Raw genomic sequence first — 13329 nt, forward strand, 5'->3', positions numbered from 1 at the left:
AAAATAATTTGATAAAATAAATAAATTAATTAAGAAATTAATTAATAACGAAAAAAAAAAATCCAATATCCCCTAGACCCTGGACTGGTGGCCAGCCAATCACAGGTCACATATAGACAAACAACCATTCACACTCACATTCATACCTATGGACAATTTGGAGTCGCCAATTGACAAAATGACTTAAGTGTTAAAAAAAAAAAAACACAACTTATGTAATGAATAAATATAAAAAATAAATGATTAAGAAATGTGTAAAATGAATATTCATAAAATAAAAAAAAATAAGTCAAGAATAAATATAAAAATGACTTGAAGAAAAGTGTAAAAATTAATTTGATAAAATAAAATAAATGGAATTATGACAAAATATAAAAGTAAAAATGACTTAAAAGTGTAAAAAAATAATTTGATAAAATAAATAAATAAATTAATTAATTAATTAATAACGAAAAAAAAATAATTATCCCCTAGACCCTGGACTGGTGGCCACAGCCAATCACAGGGCACATATAGACAAACAACCATTCACACTCACATTCATACCTATGGACAATTTGGAGTCGCCAATTGACAAAATGACTTAAGTGTAAAAAAAAATTATAACTTATGTAAAGAATAAATATAAAAAATAAAATGATTAAGAAATATGTAAAATGAATATTCATAAAATAAAAAAAGTCATGAATAAATATAAAAATGACTTGAAGAAAAGTGTAAAAATTTATTTGATAAAATAAAATAAATGGAATTATGACAAAATATAAAAGTAAAAATGACTTAAAAGTGTAAAAAAATAATTTGATAAAATAAATAAATTAATTAAGAAATTAATTAATAACGAAAAAAAAAAATTATCCCCTAGACTGGTGGCCAGCCAATCACAGGTCACATATAGACAAACAACCATTCACACTCACATTCATACCTATGGACAATTTGGAGTCGCTAATTAACCTAGCATGTTTTTTTTTTGGAATGTGGGAGGAAACCGGAGTACCAGGAAAAAACCCACGCATGCACGGGGAGAACATGCAAACCACTCGACGACCGTGCAGCCCTCAGTTTAGTCATGTTTGTCTCTAAGGCAGGAGAACGATTGATCAAATTGACTTAAGATTTGTCAGATCAAAATACAAAACTACTTCCTGAATCAGTTTCAAAGCGTGTATTCTGTATTTCTGGTACATCGCGTAACACAGTTAGAGCGTTTTTTGTCATATCAAGCAGTGTAGAGTCTGCAAACCTTCAGCAGTTCATCCTCTGTAGCATCTGGGAACTTCTCATGGAGGGTGTCCTTCAGGACCTTGGAGATGAAGCGCATCCCGTATCTAACGGGAACTCATATTTGAACTCACGTTTTGGATGAAGCGTCGCTGAAGCTGAATGTTTACTCACGGAATTTTATCCACGGAGACGATGATAGCGGAAAGGAACTTGTCAGTCACCGCCTTCATGCTCTTGATGGAGGCCTCCAGTCTGTTCCGAACTTCTTCGTGAGCCATAGCCTGCTCGGGCGTGACATCATACGGCAGCTTACTGTGGAACGCAGACGCCATAATTGTTTGTATTTGATTCTCGAACGTTCGATTCCCCCCCCTCGTTACCGCCTCTCGCTCACCTGGCCTCTCCGGTTTGGGTCTCCATCTGGTTGACCCAGCTCTTGTAGATGTCCACCGGGTCGGTTTTGATGTTGAGCGTTTTGTCATCTATGATGTCCTTGACAACCGGCGCCAAGATCTGTCTTAGGGCATTCTGGCCTCGCGCGCCGCGGTGGAAACTCACCACCATCTTGATGACCGTCGGGTTTCCGGTGACGACCTCCTTCATCTGGTCAACTTTTGATCTGGAGACGGACAACTTGTGTTATGAGTTTTGTTTTTGACAGTCAGATGTTTGGATAACGGGCTGCGCGGTGACCGAGTGGTTAGCGCTCAGGCCTCACAGCTAGGAGACCGGAGTTCAATTCCACCCTCGGCCATTTCTGTTTGTGTTTATACGCTATAGTATACCATAAATACAGTACTATAAAACTGCTCCTTTTTTTTTGCAGATTCAGGTATTTTGATCTGACAAATCTTAAGTCAATTTGATCAATCGTCCTCCTGCCTTATAGACAAACGTGACTAAATTTAGGGCTGCACGGTGGATCAAGTGGTTAGTGCACAGGCCACACAGCTAGGAGACCCGAGTTCGATTCCACCCTGTGTGGAGTTTACATGTTCTCTCCGTGCATGCGTGGGTTCTCTCCGGGTACTCCGGTTTCCTCCCACATTCCAAAAACATGCTAGGTTAATTAGCGACTCCAAATTGTCCATAGGTATGAATGTGAGTGTGAATGGTTGTTTGTCTATATGTGCCCTGTGATTGGCTGGCCACCAGTCCAGGGTGTACCTGGACTGGATAATTTTCTTTCGTTATTAATTATTTTCTTAATTAATTTATTTATTTCATCAAATTATTTTTTACACTTTTAAGTCATTTTTATTTTTATATTTTGTCATAATTCAGGAATTCATAATTCTGAGCGACGCATTCATTGGGGCGCTGCAATGACGTCAGCCTCCCTCCACCATTTTCATTCATTCATTCAGTTTCTAACGCTTTTTCCTCACGAGGGTCGCAGGGGGGTGCTGGAGCCTATCCCAGCTGTCTTCGGGCGGTGAGGCGGGGTACACCCTGGACTGGTGGCCAGCCAATCACAGGGCACATATAGACAAACAACCATTCACACTCACATTCATACCTATGGACAATTTGGAGTCGCCGATTGACAAAATGACTTAAGTGTAAAAATTTTTTTTATAACTTATGTAATGAATAAATATAAAAAATAAAATGATTAAGAAATGTGTAAAATGAATATTCATAAAATAAAATAAATAAATGAAGTCATGAATAAATATAAAAATGACTTGAAGAAAAGTGTAAAAATTCATTTGATAAAATAAATTAATTAATAAATTAATAATGGATAATTTTATTTATTTATTTATTTATTTTTATTATTATTATTATTTTTTTTATTTTATTTATTTTTTATTTAATTTCTAATAACCTAGCATGTTTTTGGAATGTGGGAGGAAACCGGAGAACCCGGAGAAAAAAACCCACGCATGCACGGGGAGAACATGCAAACTCCACACAGAGATGGCCGAGGGTGGAATTGAACCCTGGTCTCCTAGCTGTGAGGTCTGCACGCTAACCACTCGTCCACCGTGCCGCCCCCATCCACAATTTTCTATGTCGCTATTCCTCCAATGAAGTGCTCTTCTGGGCAGTAATGCAGACTGTTACGCGGGAACCGGACTAGATGTTTGCAACATGCGGGCCGCATTATTCCGCATCAGGATATGGATCATGGGTATGAAAAAAAAAATTAAAAAAAATGTCGGGTAGATGAAGATGACCATGAAATAAATCCATCTCCAGCTCACTTGATCTCTTCCTGGAGAGCGGTCTTGAAGAGCTTGAGAAGCAGATACTCCTCTCTCTGGTTTGAGGCGTAGTTATACAAGGTGAAGATGACGGAATCCATAAATTTGGTTGATTTATTCTGAGGCATCTGGAAGATCAGCTTGGCCAGATACGTGGGATTAGTCTGAAAACAGGAAACATCCATTTTGAATATCGTCGGTGAGTTCGTTGCGTCGGAATACCGAGATGATACCTGTAATAGATAGAAGAGATGCTGGTAGGCTTCCAGTTTGACTCGCTTCTCCTTGCTGAGGGCCTTCAGACCTCCTCTGTGTTTGTTCATCATCATCATGTTGGAGAGATGTCCCTTGTTCTTCTTGGTCAGCTTCTTGCTGTGGGACACCACCTCCTGCAGAGTGATCTTGTTCTTCACCAGGAGACCGATCTTGATGTCCATCAAGTTGAGGTCGTTCTCCAGCTGCTGGTTGGAGCGGATGTTGGTGACCACTTCCTCACGGAGCCGCATGAGCTCCAGCTCCTCCTGGAAGTCCTGGTCGCTGTGGTCCAGCAGGTGGACAAATTTCCTCACCACCGCCATCGGTGGGTTGTCGGCGCTGACTGTGGGAAGATGTTTTGGAACATGAAGAAGGGAACTAGAAAATAAGGTCAAAAGGTGGGGCGGCCATTTTACTCAGAGTCTTGTAGTCGTCCCTGGCCTTGTTTGCTCTGATGAAAGCCTGGATCCTCACCACGTCGTTAATCTGCGGTCAAAACAATAATTAATGAGTTAATTAATTGAGTGAATGTCAACATGTGTTAAGGGAAACCGTCAATAAACCGTTAAAATGTAAACAAAATTTTTTTTTTTTCAACCCCAACGCCAAATCTTCTTTTTTTTGAGAGGTGATGATGAACTACATTAGAAGAGATCATGTTTGGTGCAGTTTTAAGACATACAAATTGCAAAAACGCATTTATTAAAAACTTTTTCAGTGCTTTGGTTCCGATTTTCTACAATAAAAGCTCTGATAAAACATTCCACTGTTCTCAAATATCTTACTTTTTATTTTTCTGCACAAAATAAGATGAAAAATAAACAAATCAAGAATAAATAAAATCAATCAATCAGTAATAAATAAATAAATATAATAATAATAATAAAAACTTAAGAAAGCACATATAGTTGGTGGGTAGACAAATTATTTTTTTTCATATTAAAATGAACAAAGCATTATTAGAGCCCTGTAGACATGACAAAACACGACTATAGTCACATTTATACTCTTTTTATTTACAACATATTGCGCAACTGCAGGGTCTTGAGACACATGCTAACTCGCAAACTAGAGAGCTAGCCACCTAAACGGTAGCCTCCAAGTTATTTCCTTTCAACTTAAATAGCCAAAAACTTACCACTTCCACACGGATAGGGAGGATAACTATTAACAGTTATTTAACCTTTAACATGAACATGAATCAAACGTAATCATTTTTTTCTGGGTACATGATACCATACAGCATCCATATCAAACATTAAACTTTCATATCAAGGCGGGGGCCTCAAACGAGTGTCCTGCGGGCCACATTTGGCCCGCGGGCCGCGTGTTTGAGACCCCTGGTTTAGACCGTGTTTATATCGCCAGAGAATACATTTTTTAAAAATGAGTAAGCAATTCATTTCAAGCTGCACGGTGGACAAGTGGTTAGCGCGCAGGCCTCACAGCTAGGATACCCGAGTTCAATCCCACCCGCGGCCATCTCTGTGTAGAGTTTGCATGTTGTCCCCGTGCATGCGTGGGTTTTCTCCGGGTACTCCGGTTTCCTCCCACATTCCAAAAACATGCTAGGTTAATTGGCCACTCCAAATTGGTATGAATGTGAGTGTGAATGGTTGTTTGTCTATATGTGCCCTGTGATTGGCTAGCGAACAGTCCAGGGTGCACTCCGTGTGACCAATCACATCAAAGTGGGCATGCCTGGAGTCGAGTCATGGGTGGAATAAATTAAAAACAGACCGTTTTGGAAATCCCAAGGAAATACAACTGGAATAGGTGCAGATTCTGGAAGATCTAGAAACGCCTTCTGTGCAGGTTATTGCGTGTCGCTGCTCTATAGGAGTCAACCACTCAATACATTGATTTGTTTTCTACCGCTTATCCTCACAAGGGTTTTATTCCGTAAGATGGTATAATAAAGTACTTGCTTCAACGTGTACTCACGTGATCTTTGAAGTACTTTAGACGATCCTGATATTTTTTACGCGCTTGATGCATCCGAACCATTGATTGGATCTGTGGGAAAAGGAGGGAATGCTTCTGCTTAACTGGAATGTCGGGAACGTTTCTTCGGATTGGAGTGAAAGATGAGGACTTTTTACCTTTACAGCATCGTCACTGTGGTCCTCTAGGTATTTCTTACGCTCATTGAAGTCCTTCCTCTGTTTGTGGCCTTTCCAGTGAGCCTGGAAAATAAAAATAAAACAAAATAAAAGCCATAAAAGCATAGAAAAGTTTATGTTTCATAATACCCTTAGAAGGTATTATGGGCCTTAGAAGAACCCCTCCTTCCTACCTGAATGCGTGTAACGGCTGGCTCTTGTGATTTCAGGAACCGCATCCTCTCTTTTACGGCGTTCCTCACCAGGTATCCACGGCAACGAGCTTGCAGCTTCGTGATGAGATTCTCATTCGCCAGCCACAACTGCTCTCGGTTGTAAGCCGTGGTTACCCCCGAAACAACGGACTGAGGCGAAGAATGAAAAGTTAGCGTGACGCATCCAGGTGGGATGCAGAGCCGCACGGGTACGGCATCGAACCTGAATGTCCTCCTTGTTGAGCTGGGTGTTGTTTTGGAGGAAGCCCTCCGGTTCCACCCAGGTACCCTCTTTTGTACTCAGGTTGTAGTAGTAGTTGTGTCCACCCTTCACCCAGTGTTGCACCCACTCGCTTTTGTTATCACCTGGACATCAAACACATAAGAATAGTTCACGTAATTTAGCCCCATTATAGCCTTGCTTCTACATATACTGTAAAAACAGTGGAACCTTGGTTAGCGTCATTCATCTATTCCAGAAGGTCAGACTCTAACCAAAACATAATCTAACTGCTAGTGTAATATGTTTATATCAAAAGAACAGATAAAAACAGTGGAACCTTGGTTAGCGTCATTCATCTATTCAAGAAGGTCAGACTCTAACCAAAACATAATCTAACTGCTAGTGTAATATGTTTATATCAAAAGAACAGATAAAAACAGTGGAACCTTGGTTAGCGTCATTCATCTATTCCAGAAGGTCAGACTCTAACCAAAACATAATCTAACTGCTAGTGTAATATGTTTATATCAAAAGAACAGATAAAAACGGTGGAACCTTGGTTAGCGTCATTCATCTATTCCAGAAGGTCAGACTCTAACCAAAACATAATGTAACTGCTAGTGTAATATGATTATATCAAAAGAACAGATAAAAACAGTGGAACCTTGGTTAGCGTCATTCATCTATTCCAAAAGGTCAGACTCTAACCAAAACATAATGTAACTGCTAGTGTAATATGTTTATATCAAAAGAACAGATAAAAACAGTGGAACCTTGGTTAGCGTCATTCATCTATTCCAGGAGGTCAGACTCTAACCAAAACATAATCTAACTGCTAGTGTAATATGTTTATATCAAAAGAACAGATAAAAACAGTGGAACCTTGGTTAGCGTCATTCATCTACTCCAGGAGGTCAGACTCTAACCAAAACATAATCTAACTGCTAGTGTAATATGTTTATATCAAAAGAACAGTGGAACCTTGGTTAGCGTCATTCATCTATTCAAGAAGGTCAGACTCTAACCAAAACATAATCTAACTGCTAGTGTAATATGTTTATATCAAAAGAACAGATAAAAACAGTGGAACCTTGGTTAGCGTCATTCATCTATTCCAGAAGGTCAGACTCTAACCAAAACATAATCTAACTGCTAGTGTAATATGTTTATATCAAAAGAACAGATAAAAACAGTGGAACCTTGGTTAGCGTCATTCATCTATTCCAGAAGGTCAGACTCTAACCAAAACATAATGTAACTGCTAGTGTAATATGATTATATCAAAAGAACAGATAAAAACAGTGGAACCTTGGTTAGCGTCATTCATCTATTCCAGAAGGTCAGACTCTAACCAAAACATAAGCTAACTGCTAGTGTAATATGTTTATATCAAAAGAACAGATAAAAACAGTGGAACCTTGGTTAGCATCATTCATCTATTCAAGAAGGTCAGACTCTAACCAAAACATAATCTAACTGCTAGTGTAATATGTTTGTATCAAAAGAACAGATAAAAACAGTGGAACCTTGGTTAGCGTCATTCATCTGTTCCAGAAGGTCAGACTCTAACCAAAACATAATCTAACTGCTAGTGTAATATATTTATATCAAAAGAACAGATAAAAACAGTGGAACCTTGGTTAGCGTCATTCATCTATTCAAGAAGGTCAGACTCTAACCAAAACATAATGTAACTGCTAGTGTAATATGTTTATATCAAAAGAACAAGGTCAGACTCTAACCAAAACATAATCTAACTGCTAGTGTAATATGTTTATATCAAAAGAACAGATAAAAACAGTGGAACCTTGGTTAGCGTCATTCATCCGTTCCAGATGGTCAGACTCTAACCAAAACATAATCTAACTGCTAGTGTAATATGTTTATATCAAAAGAACAGATAAAAACAGTGGAACCTTGGTTAGCGTCATTCATCTATTCAAGGAGGTCAGACTCTAACCAAAACATAATCTAACTGCTAGTGTAATATGTTTATATCAAAAGAACAGATAAAAACAGTGGAGCCTTGGTTAGCGTCATTCATCTATTCCAGATGGTCAGACTCTAACCAAAACATAATCTAACTGCTAGTGTAATATGTTTATATCAAAAGAACAGATAAAAACAGTGGAACCTTGGTTAGCGTCATTCATCTATTCCAGAAGGTCAGACTCTAACCAAAACATAATGTAACTGCTAGTGTAATATGTTTATATCAAAAGAACAGATATAAACAGTGGAACCTTGGTTAGCGTCATTCATCCGTTCCAGGAGATCAGACTCTAACCAAAACATACTCTAACTGCTAGTGTAATATGTTTATATCAAAAGAACAGATAAAAACAGTGGAACCTTGGTTAGCGTCATTCATCTATTCCAGAAGGTCAGACTCTAACCAAAACATAATCTAACCGCTAGTGTAATATGTTTATATCAAAAGAACAGATAAAAACAGTGGAACCTTGGTTAGCGTCATTCATCTATTCCAGATGGTCAGACTCTAACCAAAACATAATCTAACTGCTAGTGTAATATGTTTATATCAAAAGAACAGATAAAAACAGTGGAACCTTGGTTAGCGTCATTCATCCGTTCCAGATGGTCAGACTCTAACCAAAACATAATCTAACTGCTAGTGTAATATGTTTATATCAAAAGAACAGATAAAAACAGTGGAACCTTGGTTAGCGTCATTCATCTATTCCAGGAGGTCAGACTCTAACCAAAACATAGTCTAACTGCTAGTGTAATATGTTTATATCAAAAGAACAGATAAAAACAGTGGAACCTTGGTTAGCGTCATTCATCTATTCCAGAAGGTCAGACTCTAACCAAAACATAATGTAACTGCTAGTGTAATATGTTTATATCAAAAGAACAGATATAAACAGTGGAACCTTGGTTAGCGTCATTCATCTGTTCCAGAAGGTCAGACTCTAACCAAAACATAATCTAACTGCTAGTGTAATATATTTATAGCAAAAGAACAGATAAAAACAGTGGAACCTTGGTTAGCGTCATTCATCTATTCAAGAAGGTCAGACTCTAACCAAAACATAATGTAACTGCTAGTGTAATATGTTTATATCAAAAGAACAAGGTCAGACTCTAACCAAAACATAATCTAACTGCTAGTGTAATATGTTTATATCAAAAGAACAGATAAAAACAGTGGAACCTTGGTTAGCGTCAGTCATCTATTCCAGAAGGTCAGACTCTAACCAAAACATAATCTAACTGCTAGTGTAATATGTTTATATCAAAAGAACAGATAAAAACAGTGGAACCTTGGTTAGCGTCATTCATCTATTCCAGATGGTCAGACTCTAACCAAAACATACTCTAACTGAATCAATTTTTCCCATACGAAATCATGAAAATCCAATTAATCAGTTCTATAGCTAATGCTAACAACAATCCACTAAGGAGTGAGGCTAACATTTGTTTTTAAACAATAACATTGTCCGATCGTGCAAGCTAACTGCTAATTTAGCAGAGCTACAAAAATAACGCATTAAATGGCCAAATTTTTCACATGGTCTTATTTTATGGTAATTTTGGTTATTTTGGTTATTACCAAGAAAAACATAAAAATACTGTATGCTAACCGTCAATTTGCAACTTTAACCAAAAAAATACACTCTAACCGGGGCGGACGCTAACCAAGGTTCCAGGGTTTTTTTTGCACATTTCGCACATAATTTCTTGTGGATTTTTGTGACATCCGGGAACCCGGGTACTCCTGGTTTCCTCCCACATTCCAAAAACATGCTAGGTTAATTAGCGTTAATTAGCGACAGTACACTATACTGTTACCAAAACACACTTACGCTCTATCTATTTTATACATTTCTATATCCTACATAACCATTTCCACACTTAGTTTATGTCCTCACCATCTTTCTTCTTCTCTTCCTTGACTTTGGCCAAGTCATCCTGGTACGTCTGCGCGCATTCAGACGTGACCCCATAGAGTCCCGCCCCAGGGTTTCGTAGCGCGGTAAGGGTCTGAGCTGCATCGCCGCTATCCACCGCTTCGTTGATGGCGTGGATGGACTGAGAGACTGTTGACGCAGGTACAGCGTAAGGGAAGAGGCGGGTTCACGTGACAGGAAATGAGACGGCGTTCTTACACAGCAAAGCGTCCTTGGTGTCCTGGTTGGCCTTTAGAATAGCGTCCTGGATCTCATCAAGCCAAAGCACGGCAGAGGGATCTTGGGTCTCCTGGATGGACATTGGAAACATGAAGTATAACTGCATAAAGCAGACTTTTTCCACAGTGGGCCACATAGTTTAAATATGACAAGTTATATATATATTTTAAGATAAAACTGCATATCAGCTTCTTTTCACCATTTTTGCTGGTTTTTAATTTTCCAAATATTTCAACTTATTTTTATATTTTATATAAATATATTTTATTTATATTTTTATATTTTATTCATATTTTTGATTTATTCCTGGGTTTAAATTTTCAAAATATTTCAAATTATTTTTATATTTTATATAAATATATTTATGTATTTTATTTATATTTTTATATTGTATTAAATTTTTTTGATTTATTCCTGGGTTTTAATTTTCCAAATATTTCAACTTATTTTTATATTTTATATAAATATATTTTATTTATATTTTATATTTTATTCATATTTTTGATTTATTCCTGGGTTTTAATTTTCAAAATATTTCAACTTATTTTTATATTTTATTTACATATTTTATTTATATTTTTATATTTTATTTATATATTTATATTTTATTTATATTTTTGATTTATTCCTGGTTTTTAATTTTCCAAATATTTCAACTTATTTTTACATTTTATATAAATATAGTCATATATTTTATTAATATTTCTTATATTTTATTAATATTTTTGATTTATTCCTGGGTTTTAATTTTCAAAATATTTCAACTTATTTTTATATTTTATATAAATATATATTTTTTATTTATATTTGTATATTTTATTAATATTTTTGATTTATTCCTGGGTTTTAATTTTCCAAATATTTCAACTTATTTTTATATTTTATATAAATATATTTATATTTATATTTTTTATTTATATTTTATTAATATTTTTGATTTATTCCCATAATATTGCAACTTTTTCCCCCCAATGTAATTACAACTTAATTTTGTTTTGTTTGTAACATTAAAACTTACTTTTTTACATTACAGCTTATTTGTTCGTTAATATTTCAACTATAATAAATGTGACTTTAATTTTCTCATAGTATGAATATGAAATATTCATATTGATATATGAATATGAAAATGAATGTGAGTGAGAATGGTTGTTTGTCCATATGTGCCCTGTGATTGGCTGGCCACCAGTCCAGGGTGTACCCCGCCTCTCGCCCGAAGACAGCTGGGATAGGCTCCAGCACCCCCGCGACCCTCGTGAGGAAAAGCGGTAGAAAATGAATGAATGTTATCTTTTTTAATTTAAAATATCAGCATAATTTCTTCTACATGACTGCAGTACCCTTTTACCGCAGCCAGAGGGTGCAATTCTTCCCTCTATGGTACACTTGTGCCCTAACAGCCACCTCATTTGGTTTCAGGACTCTCCCTCCCTCTCAGTCCTGCCCCTTCTTGTTGGGCTGCAGGGCAGAAGAGAGGAGGTGTGTGTGTGTGTGTGTGAGAGAGAGAGAGAAAGAGAAATGGGCGGGTGAGTCAGACTGATACCTGATCTCAAGGCGTAGGGAGGGAGGGAAAGAACCAGGCGCTACCAACATCTGCAGCAGCAGTCTAAGAAGCCGTCTTTGTACTCGTAGACCTGATTAGCGCTTGTTTGCAGGAGGTGTTTCAAAATGAGCACACTGTAAATAATGACTGCTGACAGGAAGCACCCAAGTCAGGGAGTGGCGTCTGGTGGGATGACTAAGTCACATACGTATGAATAGTGTTTATTGCAACAAAAGCGGATGTGAAAGTGGGCCGTTAGATATATATATATATATATATATATATATTTATATTTTATTTGGGCAAATATATGAAACATTACAGTGCATTTATTACATCAATCAAAATATAACTTTCTATTATTTACATTTGTATTCAACTATCTGATCACAAGCCCAAAAGGAGTAGGCTGAAGCAAAAGCTTATAAATGCCTACCCCTTTTTGCAAAATAATAAATAATAAATAATAAATAATAAATAATAAATAATAAATAATAAATAATAAATAATAAATAATAAATAATAAATAATAAATAATAAATAATAATGTTTCTATTATTACCAACTTATAAATGCCTACCCCTTTTTGCAAGATAATAAATAATAAATAATAAATAATAAATAATAAATAATAAATAATAAATAATAAATAATAAATAATAAATAATAAATAATAAATAATAAATAATAAATAATAAATAATAAATAATAAATAATAATGTTTCTATTATTACCAACTTATAAATGCCTACCCCTTTTTGCAAGATAATAAATAATAAATAATAAATAATAAATAATAAATAATAAATAATAAATAATAAATAATAAATAATAAATAATAAATAATAAATAATAAATAATAAATAATAATGTTTTTATTATTACCAGCTTATAAATGCCTACCCCTTTTGCAAGATATAATCATGTTCATGCCACAGTCTTGTTTTCCCCTGTTATTATTATTATTATTGTAATATTATTATTGTTATTATGATTATTGTTATAATCTTTACAAATTAATTTTATTAAATTAATTAATTAATAAAGAAAGAAAATTAGCCATTATTAATGTATTAATTTATTTATTTTTTATCAAATTCATTTTTACACTTTTAAGTCATTTTTACTTTTATATTTGGTGAATATTATTTATCAATTGCCATCAAAATTGGTTACTTTAGGTGTCATTTTGTCCCACTTCTGAGTGGACTGGTTGCCAGTCACACCACAGGCCACATACTGTATCATCAAACAACCATTCCCAACTATTGAATTTGAATATATAGTGTGAATATTTGAATATTTTTAACATATCTATCCCGTGACTATTTAGAAAAACTCTATGGTAGATATCAGGGACTTGTGTGTTCGTTCGCGTGTAAAGTGGTTGAAGTTGTGCG

At 35.7% G+C, this 13329-nt stretch overlaps 1 protein-coding gene across 1 annotated transcript in view; it reads right to left on the reverse strand.

The window, feature by feature from the left end:
- iqgap1 (IQ motif containing GTPase activating protein 1) overlaps positions 1–13329 on the reverse strand; it is a 62827-nt gene that overhangs the window by 11712 nt on the left and 37786 nt on the right. The window contains exons 16-27 of the mRNA XM_058077422.1: positions 10366–10456; positions 10129–10296; positions 6233–6375; positions 5989–6159; positions 5795–5878; positions 5637–5708; positions 4109–4178; positions 3671–4035; positions 3438–3601; positions 1622–1846; positions 1399–1539; positions 1247–1331 (exon numbers count right to left, since the gene is read on the reverse strand). Of these exons, the coding sequence (XP_057933405.1) occupies positions 1247–1331; positions 1399–1539; positions 1622–1846; positions 3438–3601; positions 3671–4035; positions 4109–4178; positions 5637–5708; positions 5795–5878; positions 5989–6159; positions 6233–6375; positions 10129–10296; positions 10366–10456 (1779 nt within the window). The remainder of the gene's footprint in view (positions 1–1246; positions 1332–1398; positions 1540–1621; positions 1847–3437; positions 3602–3670; positions 4036–4108; positions 4179–5636; positions 5709–5794; positions 5879–5988; positions 6160–6232; positions 6376–10128; positions 10297–10365; positions 10457–13329) is intronic.

Source organism: Doryrhamphus excisus, chromosome 7, assembly GCF_030265055.1.
Source record: "Doryrhamphus excisus isolate RoL2022-K1 chromosome 7, RoL_Dexc_1.0, whole genome shotgun sequence".
Taxonomy (NCBI): Eukaryota; Metazoa; Chordata; class Actinopteri; order Syngnathiformes; family Syngnathidae; genus Doryrhamphus; species Doryrhamphus excisus.